General features: G+C 45.9%; 1 protein-coding gene across 1 annotated transcript; it reads left to right on the forward strand.

Annotated features, from left to right (window-relative positions):
* The first annotated feature begins 520 nt into the window (after window positions 1-520).
* Window positions 521-17,404, forward strand: LOC121926987 (matrix metalloproteinase-23-like). Its single transcript, XM_042460434.1, has 8 exons — window positions 521-730; window positions 4,171-4,298; window positions 5,326-5,462; window positions 8,013-8,180; window positions 9,177-9,341; window positions 12,135-12,245; window positions 15,301-15,436; window positions 16,977-17,404. The coding sequence occupies exons 1-8, from the start codon at window positions 608-610 to the stop codon at window positions 17,149-17,151; spliced, it is 1,143 nt and encodes a 380-aa protein (XP_042316368.1). The 5' UTR covers window positions 521-607; the 3' UTR covers window positions 17,152-17,404.
* Window positions 17,405-17,791: the final 387 nt, after the last annotated feature.

Below are 17,791 nucleotides of genomic sequence, written 5' to 3' on the forward strand. Positions count from 1 at the left end.
CAATTAATTGCTCAACACCTGTTTAAATCAAAAAGGGCTTTATCCAAAGTTGTAGCTACAGTGGAGAATGAAGGCATTGCCCCCAAATAATTCTGAAACAACAACTAAAACCCATGAATTTTTTTTCAATCCCCAAATGTCTGTCCTTGCAGACAGTGGGACAATGAAATGATTTCCACCTTGAACTCTCCTTTTTGCCCTAGAAACCCGCAACGCTGCTAGCTATGCATCCCAGAACCTCAACCTTTGTAATTCTGGTGGTGTCAGGAAAGATCCAAAACCCAAGGGACCCCCTTCTGGCCATTCAGGTGCTTTGGAAGAGGGAAGCCGGCGATCCTTGGGATGGCAGGGAGGAGATGGGGGTCTGCATCTGGAAGTTTGATTTGGCAGCAGAAGCCGGCTTTCAGTTCCTGTATACTTTGGACAGATGGATCCAATCTGGAGGGGGCTGGTTGGGTTCCTCCACAGCTGAGCAGTTTTGCAGATCCTCTCCACTCTTTCGGGGCAACATAGCAGTCTCTCTGCTAGGTGGGTTTTGGAGGCACAAAGGAATACCGTGAGAAGGAGACGTCTGGCCCTTGGGGAAAGGACCAATCTGGCCCCAGTCATGAAGCCAGGGCCCCTTCTGGGCTCCAAGATGTCCACCTGGAACTGGGAGCCAGTGGCTCTAGCAGCCCTCTTCTTTCTCCTCTCTGCAGTTCTATGGAGTCTGCAAAACACTGACCAAAAGGTAGGTGAATATTGAATAGCAATAGCAAGCACATTTCTATGCTCTTTATCTTAAGCACTTAAGCACTCCCTAAGTGGTTTACAAAGTGTAAGCCAGTTGCACCCAACAAGCTGGATATTCATTTCATAGAGTCATAGAGTTGGAAGAGACCGCAAGGGCCCCGATCCAGTCCAACCCCGTTCTGCCATGCAGGAACTCTCAATCAAATCATTCTCAACAGGTGGTCATCCAGCCTCTAAGGGAGGAGACTCCACTATCATCTCCAAGGAAAGAGTGTGTTCCACTGTCGATTATCTCTTACTGTCAGGAAGTTCCTCCTAATGTTGAGCTGGAATCTCTTTTCCTGGAGCTTGCATCCATTGCTCCATTGTCTCCTATTCTCTGGAGCAGCTGAACACAAGCTTGCTCCCTCCTCAATATGACATCCTTTCAAATATTGAAACAGGGCTATCATATCACCTCTTAACCCTCTCTTCTCCAGGCTAAACATCCCCAGCTCCCTAAGTCTCTCCTCATAGGGCTTCATGGTTTCCAGACCCTTCACCATTTTGGTTGCCTTCCTTTGGACACATGGCTCCAGTTTCTCAATGTCCTTTTTGAATTGTGGTACCCAGAACTGGACCTCAAAGGATGCAGGGCTGAGTTGACCTTGGAGGCCTCCAGGCTGCAGTACTGGCATTTAGCCACCAGGGCTCTCTGGTGTTTACGAAAATACTTTGGCATCCCATAATAAGGGGTTTATGTGTGAAGGGGACGGTTTATGTCCAGGGAGCAGAAGAAGCAGGTGATAGTTAGATGAAAGGAGTGGATTCTAGGGGCGACTTTTTCCTCACTTCCAGTTCTGGCCCCACAATTCAAAAAGGATGCTGACAAACTGGAGCATGTCCAAAGGGAGGGCAACCAAAATGGTGAAGGGTCTGGAAACCATCAAGCCTTATGAGGAAGGACTCAGGGAGCTGGGGATGTTTAGCCTGGAGAAGAGAAGGTTAAGAGGTGATATGATATGAGCCCTGTTTAAATATGTGAAGGGATGTCATATTGAGGAGAGATGAGAGAGCAAGCTTGTTTTCTGCTGCTCCAGAGAACAGGACACAATGGAGCAATGGATGCAAGCTCCAGGGAAAGAGATTCCACCTTAACATTAGGAAGATCCTCCTGAGAGTAAGACCTGTTCATCAGTGGAATACTCTCCCTTGGAGATTTTGGTGGAGTCTCCTCCTTTGGAGGTTTTTAAGCGGAGGCTGGATGGCCATCTTTCATTGGGAATGTTTTGATTGTGAGTTCTTGCATGGCAGAATGGGGCTGGACTGGGTGGCCCTTTGGTTCTTTTCCAGCTCTATGGAGTTCATCACACTGGGGCTAATTTCAGCATTAAAGAGTAAAGCACATTTAAAGCATCCTGCAAATAAAACAAAAATGGCAAGGAATTGCATGAGTGATTATCACATGCAATTGTGCAAATAAAGTGATATTGGAAATGCATTGTCACTGAAATCCTGAAAGTCAAAAGATGCACATTAATGCTTCTTTGTGACCACTTTAACGGCGGGTTTTGTGCAACATCATGTGAAGTCATGTTGCATAATGATGCAGCTTTCCCAGGATATTCACAGGATAAACTCCCAATCTCCTTCGTGTGATAAACTCGTATGATTATACGATTCCTTTGGAGGTTTTTAAACAGAGCCTGGATGGCCATCTGTCAGGAGTGCTTTACCTTTGTCCTCCTGCATGGCAGACTGGGGTTGGACTTGTAGTCTCTTCCAGCCATGAATCTATGATCCATTGTGTTGGATAGAAATATAATCTGGAGCAAGTAACCCAAAAATCCACAAAAAACAAAACAAAACCCTATTTAATTTCTTCTTACAAGCATCAAAACCAAGGAGGAAGGAAGTCACTGTTCTTAAAGCAGTGTGGCTACAAAGGCATCTGATTCAAGACAGGGCTTGGGAAAGTTGGCTTTTTTGGATGACAACCTCCAGAGGGCTGGGGATCCTGAGCGTTGTACTCCAAAAGAAAGAAGAAGGAGAAGAACCTTCCTGAGCTCTGATCAGTGAGAAGACGCTCCTCCTGATGCCTCCATCCAGCGTTTCACAGACTTTCCTGTTAGCATCTGCAGCATCTGTTTCTGGAGAATCCCAAGTTTGTGGCTGGACAGTTTCCTTTTGTGGGAAAGACAGCCAGTCTGGAAAAACAACATGTTGGTGGTTGGGAGTTTAAGGGGTGGACAGTGAAGAAAAGGAGCTTTGGTTAGGACTTGGAAGGTGGAATGGCTCAAAACAGACCGTCCTTCTTGTCTCTCCATCATTGATGTCCCTAGTTTTTCTGTGGGTTTTTCGGGCTCTACGGCCATGTTCTAGAAGAGTTTATTCCTGACATTTTGCCAGCATCTGTGGCTGGCATCTTCAGAGGACGCTGGCATGGAAGAGAGTGGGGTGTATATCTATTGTATTGTTCTCTTGTCGAATGGCAAGGCATCTGGGTGGGAGGATATGCAAAATGGGATTGTGTCTATTTAATTAGTGGCCCATTGTCTGCTGGGAACCCCTGGACCCTGACTGGTTTTCATTACCATTTTGCTGGGTCTTCATTTTGGTGTTTTTCAAGACTGGGAGCCACACTTCAACAGGAAAGAAAAAACCCTTAAATTAAACAAAGTTTGACTCCCAGTCCTGAAATGCACCAAATTCAAGACCCTGCAAAATGCAAATGAAAACCAGTGAGAGTCGGGGGGGGGGGCTTCCCAGCAGACAATGGATCACTATCATATAGACTCAACTATAAGTTGACCTCATGTATAAGTCGAGGGCAGGTTTTGGGGCCAAAATTATGGATTTTGATATGACCCATGGATAAGTTGAGAATAAAACTTGTATGAAAGGATCTAAAGCAGGGATAGGCAACCTTTTTGAGCCGGGGGCCGGGTTGCTGTCCCTCAGACAACTGGGGGGCAGAACTCAAAATGGTGCCCGGAGCGGTGCGGAAGCTGCGGTGGGGGCGGCAATCGGTGGCAGGACCGGGCTGGGGCTGGTCCCAAGGCCTCGCCGGGCCGGATCCGGCCTACGGGCCATAGGTTGCCGACCCCTGATCTAAAGAATGAAGCAAAGGAAAACAATGCCAAAGAACATGCAAAGAGGATTTGTGTCTGTTTAATTAGAGCTCTATTGTCTGCTGGGAATCCCAGGGTGGTTTTTTATTTGCATTTTACTGGGCCTTGATTTTGCTGTTTTTCAGGACTAGTAGCCAAACTTTGTTCACTTTAAGGGTTTCTTCTTTCTTGTGGAGGTTGTCCAGGTGTTTGTAGAGTTCAATGGCTTCCCTGTGCATTCTGACCTGATAGTTGTTGGCATGGTCCAGGATTTCAGTATGTTGTGCCCAGGATGGTTTGTAACGTGTTCTGCCGCGGCTGATCTGATGTCCTCCTTGTTTCCTTCTAGGCAGAAGAGCCGACTTGGTCCATTGCAGGGCCTTCTGCTGTCTGTCCATCCAAAGGCATGGCCAGGAGGAGGCGCTACGCCATCAACCCTCTGGGCTATAAGTGGGACCATGTGAACCTGACCTATAAGTGAGTGTGGGTCCGAGTGGGAGGAAGAGGAGGAGGAGCAGATGGGAGATGGCTACAGGCGTCTCAAGGAAGGGCAACCAGATGTCATAACCTCTGCAGAGGAGGATAAGGCACTGTAAAATGTAGGAGGATGAAGGAAAACATAGGATGTTACAAAATAAAAGTTAGAAATGCTATCAGAAATATAAATTCATTTCATATGGTTTATTTACCTCTATACTGCATATATTGTATTTTATTATCTCGCAGTAGCAATAGCTGTAGCATTTACATTTCCAAACTGGTTCATAATGAACTCAGCACTTTCTAATGAGTTTATCGCACAAAGGAGTTTATCCTGTGAATATCCTGGGAAAATTGTGTAATTACGCAAAACGATTTCACACGACGTCCGCACAAAACCCGCCATGAAAGTGGTCACAAAAAAGCATTAACACAATCTTTCTGCTTTAGGGATTTCAACAGCAATGCATTTCTGATACCACTTTATTTGTGCAATTGCATGTGATAATCATTTGCACAATTACATCCCTTTTTCGCTTTATTTGCAGGATGCTTTAAATGCACTTTAATCTCTCTTTAATGTGGAAATTAGCCCCAGTGTGATAAATTCCTAAGGCAGTTATAGTGTGTAAGCCAATTGCCCCCAACAAGCGATGACTCTGGGGACCAGGATTTGATTCCTTCTCAGCCATGGAAACCCCCTGGGTGACCTTAGGCAAGTCACACTCTCTCAGCCTTGGGAAGGCCATGGCAACCTCCTCTCAACACACCTTGCCAAGAAAACCCAATGATAGGTTCGACTTAATGCCACCGTAAGTTGGAAATGACTTGAAAGCACACAGCAGCAGCAGGGACAACAACAAAATACTAGAAATTTGGGGGGACAGAAAGATATTTTTTTATGGAGTAGAATTCTTAATTGGGGAGCAATTTCCTCAATTTGCCCCCCACTTAGCATTTTGGTCAAGGTACCTTCCATTTGGCCTACTGACTTGCTCTCTGTACCTTCGTCTTCTGTTTCCAGGATTGTGCGTTTCCCCAGCACCCTCAACAAGGGAGACACAGAGCGTGCCATCGCCAGCGCTTTCCGCATGTGGAGCGACGTTTCGCCACTCAGCTTCCGGCGCTTGGCTCTCACGCAGCCGGCAGACATCACCATAGGTAAGAGGTGGCAAAAGCTAGTGAAATGTGGGCTAGACAAGGCAACTGTTACATGGATTTGGAATTGGTTGACCAGCTGAACCCAAAGGATGGTCAGCAATGGCTCCTTTTCATCCTGGAGAGAAGTGACCAGTGGGGTCCCACAGGGCTCTGTCCTGGGCCCAGTGTTATTCAACATCTTTATCAATGACCTGGATGACAGAATTGGGAGCATACTTATCAAATTTGCAGATGACACCAAATTAGGAAGAGTAGCTAATACTTCAGAGGGTATTAATGACCTGAATAGACTAGAAAGCTGGGCCAAAACTAACAAAATGAATTTCCACATGGAGAAATGTAAGATACTGCACTTAGGGCGGAAAAATGAAATGCACAGATATAGGATTATGGGGGACACCTGGCTTATGGAGACTTTTATGTGTGAAAGGGATCTGGAAGTCCAAGTAGACCACAAGTTGAACATGAGTCAACAGTGCGATGCGGCAGCTAAAAAGGCCAATGCGATTTGAGGCTGCATCAATAGAAGTATAGTGTCTAGATCAAGGGAAGTAATAGTGCCACTGTATTCTGCTCTGTCAGGCCCCACCTGGAATATTGTGTCCAGTTCTGGGCAAAACAATTCAAGAAGGATGTGGAGAAACTGGAGCTAAGTGTCCAAAAGAGGGAGACTAAAATGGAGAAGGGTCTGGAAACCATGTTCTATGAGGAGAGACTTAGGGAGCTGGGGATGTTTAGCCTGGAGAAAAGAAGGTTAAGGGGTGATATGATATGAGCCCTGTTTAAGTATTTGAAGGGAGGTCATATTGAGGATAGAGCAAGCTTGTGTTCTGCTGCTCTGGAGACTGGAACACAGCAATAGATGAAAGTTACAGGAAAAGAGATTCCAGCTCAACATTATCAGGAACTTCCTGAGAGTAAGAGCTGTTTGACAGTGGGAGACGCTCCCTTGAACTGTAAAGGGGTCTTCTTCTTTGGAAGTCTTTAAGCAGCGTCTGGATGGCTATCTGTCACAAGGGAGTTGATTGGGAGTTCCTGCATGGCAGAATAGGGTTGCACTGGCTGGCCCCTGGGGTCTTTTCCAGCTCTATGATTCTATGAAATCTCCAGGTCAGTGCCTTTCTTTGTTTTGCAAGGGTCAATGGATTGGTTTTTGCCACTTGCAAGGACTCTCCAAGGGAGTCTGTACAGTCCCTTAGCTTCCTCCTTCCTTCCCAGTTGGGGCAAGTCTCCTTGCAGTGCAGCTACCTTCTGGACAGAAGCAAGAAGGCCGTCTCAGTTTGTGACCCACAGTCAGCTATGGTCCAAAAATGTTTCTGATGTTAAAACAATAAAGGCGAGAAGCAGACCCCAAAGGGCAAAAGAGATGCGAGGTTTTCTTGCAATCTAACTCACTGGCTGATGCTTTCCCATCTTATCCAAATGAATTTGAACTGCTGGCACAAGCCCAAAAAAGCAAAGAAGGACTTTCACTGGCAGATTTATTACATCTGGGTTTGCTGGAGAGAGTTCAAAGAAAGCCAAGGAAGATGAAAAAGGCAGCAGCAGAAGGAATGCAAAACACATGGGAAGAGACAGAGCAGGGTCGGGGATATATATATATATATCTATCTATCTGCAGGAAGATGGGGAAAGAAAGATGGTTAGGCTGAGTGGGTGGTTTTTAAATTAAAAAAACATTGGTGCTGCAGCGTAACGGTGGCTCATGTGCATCTGCACTGGAGAAATAATGCAGCTTGACAACAATTTAACTGCCCTGGCTCAATGCTATGGGATTCTGTAGTTTTGTGAGCTATTTAGCCTTCCCTGTCAAAAGAGCCCTGGTGCCACAACAAACTACAAATCCCAGGATTCCATATGACTTTATCACACAAAGGAGATCAGGAGTATAATCATCATCATCATCATCATCATCATCATCATCTCTATCCCACCTCTTCAGCAAGATCAAGGCGGCTTACATCAAAAATGTATAACACAATAAAATAAATCCTGTTATCTCCCTCTTATTTAAAACAAATCCACATAATTACCAACAACAAACACTGTAAAATACCATTTAAACCATTTAAAATAGTCCTAACAGAGGCAAGGCATCTTGGGGCAGTCATTGGGACAGTCCATCATAGTGGGACCGGGTCTGTCGATCCTGTGAATATCCCAGAAAAATCGTGTAATTATGCAAAACGATTTCACACGACCCGATTTCACATGAGCTTTCCTAAACTTCAGTCTACTTCCTCAGATGTATTCTCTCCCTTGGACCAAATGCATCTGAGGACGTACTTTAGTCTACGAAAGCTCCTGCTGCCAACTTCTTTCTTTCAGTGAGTCTCAAAGGTGCTGCAAGAGCTCTCTATATGCTGATTCTACAGACTAACACAGCTATATCTTTGAATGCTCCCAGCTGCAGTTCATCGAGTGACCTTACGTTTCCTCTCCACCTGAGAGAATGGTTGGGAATTCTAGATTGGGAAACCTTTGCACACTATGGATGCTCCTGCTAATGATGCTAAAGTCCTCTCTGACTTCTTTCTTGATCTTGAGTAGGTTTCTACACCTTCAACCACACCGACTGCTGGTTCTCCCCCTTGCATCCTTGCTTTGATGGGCTCAACGGAGAGCTGGCACATGCCTTCCTCCCTCCCCGGGGCGAGATCCACTTTGATAACCATGAATTTTGGATCCTGGGACGCTCCCGCTTCAGCTGGAAACAAGGTACCATCTCCCTGATAGGGCTTTCTCACTGGACCGACTATAATAAGAGGGATTGGCTAAGTGCCCAAGTGAAAGGAGATTCCACCTCAACATTAGGAAGAACTTCCTGACAGTAAGGGCTGTTCAACAGTGGAACAAACTCCCCCGGAGTGTAGTGGAGTCTCCTTCCTTGGAGGTCTTCAAGCAGAGGCTGGATGGCCATCTGTCAGGGATGCTTTGATTGTGATTTCCTGCATGGCAGAATGGGGTTGGACTGGATCAGGGCCCTTGCGGTCTCTTCCAACTCTATGATTCTATGATTCTTTATGGGACTATCTCTTTGCCATAATGCAGCATAAGCATGAAGGCTCATGCTCTACACCTTTGGTTCCCAAACATTGGTCCTCCAGATGTTTTGGGCTTAATCTCCCAGAATCCCTGACTGTTGTCCAAGCTGGCTGAGGCTTCTGGGAGCTGAAGTCCAAAACAAATTCAAAACGGATGTTGAGAAACTGGAGCCATGTGTCCAAAGGAAGGCGACTAAAATGGTGAAGGGTCTGGAAACCATGAAGCCCTATGAGGAGAGACTTAGGGAGCTGGAGATGTTTATCCTGGAGAAGAGAAGGTTAAGAAGTGATATGATAGCCCTGTTTAAATGTTTGAAGGGATGTCATGTTGAGGAGGGAGCAAGCTTGTTTTCTGATGCTCCAGAGAAAAGGACCTAGAACAACGGATGCAAGCTCCAGGAAAAGAGATTCTACCTCAACATTAGGAGGAACTTTCTGACAGAAAGGGCTTTTTTACAGTGGAACACACTCCTTCCTCGGAGTGTAGTGGAGTCTTCTTCCTTGGAGGTCTTTAAGCAGAGGCTGGATGGCCATTTGTCAATGGGGATGCTTTGATTTGGATTTCCTGCATGGCAGAATGGGGCTGGACTGGATGGCCCTTGCGGTCTTTTCCCTTCTATGTTTCTGTGATTCTATGATTCTTTTGTCTATTGCCTTCTCTCTTTGGCAGGCGTCTGGCTAAATGACTTGGTCCAGGTAGCAGCTCATGAGATTGGCCATGCCTTGGGCCTGTGGCACTCCAGGGATGTCCGTGCCCTCATGCACCCCAATGCCACCTACAGCAGGACATGGCAGATTAGCCAGGATGATGTTTGGGCTATCCAGCGTCTCTACGGTGAGCATCCCACCTGAACCAGTAAGTGCCAACACCTGGCGCAAGCTGGCATCAGCCTTTGGCTTTGGGGCCCATAATCTAAGACTTGTTCTTCGCTGCCTTGAGTTCCTATGTTGGGAGAAAGGCAGGATATAAGATAATAATAATAATAATAACAACAACAACAACAACAATGATTTATTTCCCCATGGGTGGAGCAGCGTTTAACCAAAAGAGAGCCATTCTTTCTGGCATTAATCTATACCCTGAATCAGGGGTGGGGAGATGCATGAGTTCTGTGGTCCCAAAATGTACTGTGGGTCTCAAATTGGAAGAAGGTGGGGAGGAAAAATTACAGAATCGTAGGTTTGGAAGAAACTTCAGAGGCTATTTAGTCCAACCTCTTGCTATGAAGAAACCCATGACTAAATCACTCCTAAAAGATAAATAATAATAAATAAAATATTTATTTCTAGCCCACCTTTCCTGTGATCAAGGTGGGTTACATACACATGCCAATACAGCATAGCAATACAATATAAAACACAATAAAAACAACAAGTACATTACATTAAAAATTGCAATAGCAATTACAAATTACAGATTACAAAACCTAGCTAGCTCGAGATACTTCAACACATACAGTAAGAGAGGGGAGGGCTACATTGGGGAAGGCTGGGGAAAAGCCTGTTGAAACAGGTATGTTTTTAACTCCTTCTTGAACTGGTCAAGAGAGGTGGCCGAGCGGAGCTCACCGGGAAGCGAGTTCCAGAGCTTTGGGGCTGAGATAGAGAAGGCCTTCTGCGTTGTTATGGCATATTTTGAGTCTGGAACTCTCAAGAGTTGCTTCCCGGCCGATCTGAGAGCGCGGGGCGGATTATATGGAGAGAGACGGTCCTCCAAGTACCCTGGGCCCAAGCCATTTAGGGCTTTATAGGTAATAACCAACACCTTGTATTGGGCCCGGAAGCGGATAGGCAGCCAATGAAGATCTTTAAGTACTGGTGTTATATGGCTGGCCCTGGAAGCCCCAGTGACCAGTCTAGCTGCCATATTCTGGACCAATTGCAGCTTCTGGGTATGGTACAAGGGTTGCCCCATGTAGAGCGCATTACAGAAATCCAAACGAGAGGTTACCAGAGCGTGTACTACTGTTTCAAGGTCCCCCCTGCCCAGGAAGGGTCGCAGCTGGCGTATCAACCGAAGTTGATAACAGGTGCTCCTGACCGTCGCATCCACTTGAGATATAAGGTGGAGCGACAAGGACAGAAGCACCCCCAAACTGTGAACAGTGTCCTTCAAGGGGAGCGTGACCCCGTTCAGGACAGGTGGACAAACATCCATCCCCGGGCCAGGAGAACCTATCACAAGCACTTCCGTTTTCTCTGGATTCAAACTGAGTCTGTTTTCCCTCATCCAGCCCATTACCGAGTCCAGACAGGCATCTAGAGGAGAGATGCCATCCCTGGTCACTGCATCAGTCGGAGACACAGAGAAGCATATTTGGGTGTCATCAGCGTACTGATAACACCGCGCCCCGTGTCTCTGGATGATCTCTCCCAGCGGTTTCATGTAAATGTTAAATAGCATGGGGGACAGAATGGCTCCTTGAGGGACACCGGATGTCAGGGCCTCTTATCGGAGCAAACGTCCCCCAGCTGCACCATCTGGAATCTACCCAAGAGGTAGGATCGGAACAACTGGAGCGCAGTGCTCCCGATTCCCAATTCCCTCAGGCGTTCCAGAAGGATACCATGGTCAATGGTATCGAAAGCCGCTGAAATGTCCAAGAGCACCAACAGGAACACGCTACCCCTGTCGATGCCCAGACGAAGATCATCGACCAAGGCGACCATGGCAGTCTCAACTCCATAGCCCGCCCAAAACCCAGTTTGAAATGGGTCCAGATAATCAGTATCATCCAAGATCGATTGAAGCTGGATTGCAACTGCCCTCTCGATAACCTTCCCCAGAAAAGGCAATAGCGAGACAGGCCGATAATTGTTATGGATCAGGGGGTCAAGGGAGGGCTTTTTGATCAGCGGTTTTACAATGGCCAATTTTAAGCTGGATGGAAATTGCCCATCCCTGAGTGATGTATTCATTATTCTGTGTAACATGGCTGTTACAACCGCTCCCCCCTGAGCCGCTAGCCACGAGGGACAGGGATCGAGAGAGCAGGTTGTCTTCCTAACACTTCTAAGGATCTTGTCCACATCCTCGGTATTTACAGACTCAAAATGATCCAGTACAATTGAGTCCACGGAAGCTCTGGAGACCTCTACTCTGGTTTCTGACCCAATAATGGCGTCGAGATCAGCTCTTATCCGAGAGGTTTTATCCGTGAAGAAGTTGTTAAATTGGTCACAGCAGGCCTTGGATGGTTCCAAAATAGGGTTCAGGGAGGAGGGAAGCTGAGTGTGCATCCAACCTCTGTTGAAAGGCCTCCAAAGAGAAGAGAAGGCTAAGAGGTGATACAATAGACTAGTTTAAGTATTTGAAAGAGTATCACATTGAAGATGGAGCAAGCTTGTTTTCTGCTGCTTCGGAAAACAGGACCTGGAACAATGGATGCACGCTCCAGGAAAAGAGATTCCAACTCAACATTAGGAGGAACTTCCTGACAGAGTGTGGTGGAGTCTCCTTCTCTGAAGGTCTTTAAACAGAGGCTGGACATCCATCTGTCGAGGATGCTTTGATTGAGAGTTCCTGCATGGCAGTTTGGGGTTGAAGTGGATGCTCTTGGGGACTCTATCATTCTACGATTCTATGTGTGCAGCGTGACAGCTTCCTCCGCTCTGTCTCTGTCTGCAGGCTGCGTGGATGAGAAGAAACAATGTCAGCCCTGGGCCCAGCAGGGTTTCTGCACACGTCGGCAGGCCTTCATGAAGAAGCACTGCCCCAGGATCTGCAATGCCTGTTTTGGTGAGTCTGTGGGCTTGTCTTTGTTGTTGTTGTTGTTGTTGTTGTTGTTAGGTGCCCTCCAATCGATCTTGGACCATGGCCATCCTTTGCCACACACACAACTGTCTTCCATGCCAGTGTTCTCTGGAGATGCCAGCCACAGATGATGGGAAAACATCAGGAATAAACTCTTTCAGAACATGGCCACACAGCCTGAACCCCCCCCCCAAAAAAAAGATGGATGCCACGAAAGCCTTCACCTCCACAAATGAAAATAATATTTAGGTTTGGAGACCAAACATTTTTGGGTGTGGATTTTCCAGAACAACAGGCAAACTTTTGCTTTAAAAAACAGCCAAAGAAGTGGGGGGGGGGGGTTTTGCCCAGTTTGCATGAAACTTTGGTGTGAACCAAATTATAAAAAGTGTAAGTGCTGTCGCCCAAATTTCCTTTTCATTTAACAATCCCTGAAAGCATCAACATCATCAATATGTCCAAGACCGAGCTTCTTGTCTTCCCTCCTAAGCCCACCCTTTTCTATCTCCGTCAATAACATCTCTATCCAGCCGGTCCAGGAAGCCTGCAGTCTCGGTTTCATCTTTAACTCCTCTTTGTCATTTATCCCCCAGATCCAGACTACAGCCAAAGTCTGTAGATTTCTTCTCTATAATATCGCCAAAATCCATCCATATCTCTCAGCTTCTACCACAAAGACACTGGTCCATGCCCTAGTGGTCTCACGATTAGACTACTGTAACCTCCTCTTGGCAGGGCTTCCCCTCTCTCATCTCCACCCATTAATTTCTGTTCAGCATTCAGCTGCACGCATTATTTCACTCGCTCGCCCTTATGATCATGTCTCCCCTCTGTTGTCCTCCCTTCACTTGCTCCCTTTTCCTTTCCGCATCAGGTACAAACTCTTGCTACTCACCTTTAAAGCCCTGCATGGGCTGGCCCCTCTTTATTTAACCGATCTTCTCTCTCCCTACATCCCTACTCGCACTCTCCGCTCTGGTAGCCAAAGTCTCCTCTCTCAACCCAGGATCTCCTCTGCCCCGTCCCAGATCCGTCCCTTCTCTCTTGCTGCCCCTCATTCCTGGAACCTTCTTCCTCTGCATTCACGGCTCATCACTTCCCTAACCAGCTTTAAGACAGAGCTGAAAACCATATTGTTTAGGGAAGCGTTCTCAGGGAATTTGTCATCTGGCTGTCTGACAATATTTGATGTGATGGGATTTGTTTGATATTTGATGTTTTTAATCTGTTTTTTTCTTTTCTATATGGTAATTTTATCTATTCCTCTTTGTAATTGTTATTATCTTAGAATGTACGCCTTGGGCAGGCTTTTATTTACTCCTAATTTTACCAACTTTGTACAGCGCTGTGTATAATTACAGCACTATAGAAATAAAGTTTTAATAATAATAATTAATCCTGGGTCATTAATTTCCAATTTTAATAAAAGATCCTTCTGGTGTCCTTGCAGGAAACCAGCACTAGGGGGCGCTGTTGGGTAACGTTCTTGTTTTTGTCCTCCGGTTAATTGGGATTCAAATTAGAGGGGAGCCTCTGAACCTGTGGGTGTGCATGCGCACATTTGTGTTTGTGTGTCTGCGGCTGCCTTCAAGTTGCTTGCCGACTTATAAATTTCACAGGCAAGGAGTACTCAGAAGTGGTTTTGCCAGTGCCTTCTTCCTGAAATATAACTGACAGCAAGTGGTATTTGTTGGCGGTCTCCCTTCCAAGAAGTAACCAGGGCTGGCCCTGCTTAGCAGTTCATTGTATCATTAGAAATCACCTTCAGCACCACATTTCTTATCAGCTGATTTCACACACACACACACACAAGGTCACAGACTTGGAACAATGACTAAGGAAAGCCAAAGTTGAAAGTGCAAAGGCAGGCTTGCTGCTGAACATAAAGAAAACAAAAATAATGACCCAGAAGAAACACATAAATTCAACCAAGAAATCCAAAGAGTAAAACAATTCTCACACTTAGGATCAACCAGAAACCAGAAGAAGACTAGGAATGGGGAGGGCAGTTGTGAAAGAACTAGACAGGATCAAAGAGCAAAGATATACAACTGCACACTAATGTTAGAATCCTACAAGCCATCGTATTCCCCATTGCCATGCGAGAGATGGATAGTGAAGAAAGTGGATAGGAAGGGGATCAACTCCTTTGGGCTGAGTGCTGGAGAAAAGTGCTGAGGATCCATGGATGGCCAAAAAGATAAACAAATGGGTCCTTGAACAGATCAAGGCAGAAGCCTGGTTGGAAGCCACAGGCTCATTCCCACTTACATTTAAGTTCCCACTATGAAAGTGGGTCTTTTCACTATCCCCTCGTAATCGCTTCTTTTTTGACATGACTGTCACCCCACTAGTTTGCGCTGCTTCAAAATGCATGTCGGTCATCTGTGTGTCATCAGTGAGGTAAGCGGCAGCCCAGGAAGCCTGGCTTGGAACGATATTTTAAACAAGTAAAATTGATAGAAGTTTTGATTGACTGGTTTTGCAGCGACTCATAATCAATAAAGCAAGCGGCTTTGTAGGTCATCGTCAACATTTGTTGCTGTTCCCAGTAATAATAATAATAATAATAATAATTATTATTATTATTATTAGCCCAGCAGCAACTCCAGGATTTCCACTCACTGAAGTAATGCACTTGGACCGGCATGTTCCAGATAATAACATGGCTGGCACATCCTGGAGCATTTGTAGTTTCTGAACGTTTTCCAAAGACAATCAAGCATTACTCCACGCAGTGTTGCTAATATCAGTTCATTCCTTTAAGCCTATTTCACTGGCTGACAGAGGCATTGCTGGAACAAGAGGAGGTGTGTGTGTGTGTGTGTGTGTAAAACGTATGGATACAGCAAGAGGTTGCAGATAAATTTTTGGGAGGGGGGCTTCTCTTAAACCAACCTTCCTAAGATCTTCTACCCCAAAGTAGAAACTTCTAAGCTGGACAGATAACTCTGCTTTAAGTATCTTTTGGTGGCAACTCTTGTGTTGGTTTTCTGTCTACTTTCCCTGCAGTTTGACTTTGCTCATCCCTTCCTTACAGAACGCCCTGCGACCGCCAGCTCCACCTTGTCTCCATCAGCCTTGCCTTCTCTGGATCACACCAGACACATCTCCAAGGGCAGGGTCCTCTCCTTCCGTTGCGGGTTCAACTCTTCCAGACCACATTTGAAAGTCAGGTGAGAATATTTCACTCATGGAAGTCAAGGAGAGTGTGTTAGCTCCAGCAGATTGTATCCATGGGACTGGTACTTGTGGTTTCACTTACCCATATCTGAAAAAATATGTTCTCTCTGGGCATTTTTAGGTCCCCCAGCATGATTCTGTGGTGTGCTTCCAGTGGAGGTTGACCATAGAGTCTTGCTGGAGGACCTATAAATGCCTAGAGAGGTGTTTTCTCTAGGAATCTCTAGGTCCTCCAGCATGATTCTATGGTCAGCTTCTGCTGGAAGCATAGTGTCTCCATAAGTCAGAAATGACTCAAAGGCACACAACAACAACTATACACACAGACATACAATCGCCCCTCCTAACTTGTGAATCTCAGATCTGCGACCTCGATTATGCACAGTGGGGCGACCTCCATTAATTCTAATGGTGTGTGCATGAGCTGTACACACAGGGGTGCACCCTGTTCAAGCCTATGAGGTTTGAATACGCATGAGCCTCTGTTTTTGCAGGGGGCTGGAATGGATCAACCATGCAAACGGAAGGCCAACTCTGTGTGTGTGTGTGTGTGTGCGCGCGCGCGCACACACACACACACAGTGTATATATTATATAGCAAGAGAAAGAGAGGCAAGCCAGTATGACATAGTGGTTTGAGCATTGGACTATGAATCTGGAGACCAGGGTTTGGATCCCAGTTTGGCCATGGAAACCCACTGGATGACCTTAGGCAAGTCACATTCTCTCAGCCTCAGAGGGTGGCAATGACAACCCACCTCTGAAGAAAACTCCATCATAGGGTCGCCGTAAGTCGGAAATGACTTGAAGGCACACAACAACAACAACAACAAATATGTGTGTGCGTGCATGCATATTCCTTCAGGTCTCCTGTCGACTTATGGCAACCCCATGAATTTCATAGGGTTTTCTAAGGCAAGGAGAATACTCAGAGGTGATTTTGCCAGTTCTTTCCTCTGAAATATAGCCTTATTATTATTATTATTATTATTATTATTATTATTATTATTTGTATCCCGCCTCTCCCTTACAGATCGAGGTGGGTTACAACAGCATAAGTACATCAATAAAATACATCAATAATACATCAATAAAACACATAATACATACAAACCAACAGCACCTGATATTTATTGGCGGTGTCCCATCCAAGTACTTGATGACTTGAAGGCACACGACAACAACAGCAACAAGTAAGGGCTGTTCGACAGTGGAACAAACTCCCTCGGAGTGTAGTGAAGTCTCCTTCCTTGGAGGTCTTCAAGCAGAGGCTGGATGGCCATCTGTCGGGGATGCTTTGATTGTGATTTCCTGCATGGCAGGGGTTGGACTGGATGGCCCTAGTGGTCTCTTCCAACTCTATTATTCTATGATTCTAGAGTGTTGGGGGTGGAGGTGGTGAAGAGAAAATTAAATTTTAATTGTGCTTGTAATATTCAACTATAAATGCTCCCATAGAACCGAGAAAGCAGTACTCCAGCAGTTTTTTGTAGTCTTATGTCTGACAGATCTGTGCCCTTTCCTCCCTTGCAGCTGGTATAAAGATGGAGAGCCTCTCTCTCGCTCTGTTCCAGGATTTGAGCTGCTTCCCAGCCAGGATCTCCGCATCGTTGCCACAGAGTTCAGCGAAGGGCGATATGCCTGCATGGTGCGCCGGGGGATCAGGACTCTCTGGGTTAAGTCCTGGCAGATAAAGCTCAAGGACTGAAGTCGGTTTCCTTTTGCACTGGAATCATGAAAGGCAACTGTGAGAGACAACAAACTGAAGCTGGTTTGCAAGGGAAGGCAGGGCAGGAGGACCTGTTGCGTTGACTTGTAACGCAAGTCCAAAAGGTGCACACTCGGTTGTCTGACTATGGCAGTGCAGTTGTCCCTCCACATTTGCAGCTTTGACTATTTGCGGTTTTGATTTCTATGTTCTCTCTAGGAATCTCAAGGTGCTCCAGCGCAACTCTGCCAGAAGTTGGCCATAGAATTGCACTGGAGAACCAAGGCCTCATTCCCACTGTCTTTTAAATCAGACTGTGAATCAATTTGAACCGCTTCAAATGGCTCTGGCTCCCACTTAATTTGAATCACTGAAGCGATTCTGATGGGGGGGCATGCGCTAGACCCATTTAATCCACATCTTTTTGACGCTGACTTTTTTCTGCTTCTTTTTCAATAAATCGAATCTGCGCAAGTGAGAACCACATGCGGATTGGAATCGATTTAAATTTCCTCTTCAGCCGGCTGGAACCAAATCATTTTGAATTGATTCATTCACAAGTGGATTATTTTAATGCGATCAGGGCAAATGTAGTGGGAACCGATTCAGATCGCACACCAATTTATTTGTAAGTGGGAAT

This window comes from Sceloporus undulatus, chromosome 3 (genome assembly GCF_019175285.1).
Source record: "Sceloporus undulatus isolate JIND9_A2432 ecotype Alabama chromosome 3, SceUnd_v1.1, whole genome shotgun sequence".
NCBI classification, from domain to species: Eukaryota; Metazoa; Chordata; class Lepidosauria; order Squamata; family Phrynosomatidae; genus Sceloporus; species Sceloporus undulatus.

Excerpts from the sequence above, each read along its gene's own strand:
- LOC121926987 (XM_042460434.1), top strand. The coding sequence starts at position 608 with ATGAAGCCAGGGCCCCTTCTGGGCTCCAAGATGTCCACCTGGAACTGG. Across the intron at positions 5,463-8,012 it reads GCCGGCAGACATCACCATAG|GTTTCTACACCTTCAACCAC; the intron begins GTAAGAGGTGGC and ends GATCTTGAGTAG. Across the intron at positions 8,181-9,176 it reads CCGCTTCAGCTGGAAACAAG|GCGTCTGGCTAAATGACTTG; the intron begins GTACCATCTCCC and ends TCTCTTTGGCAG.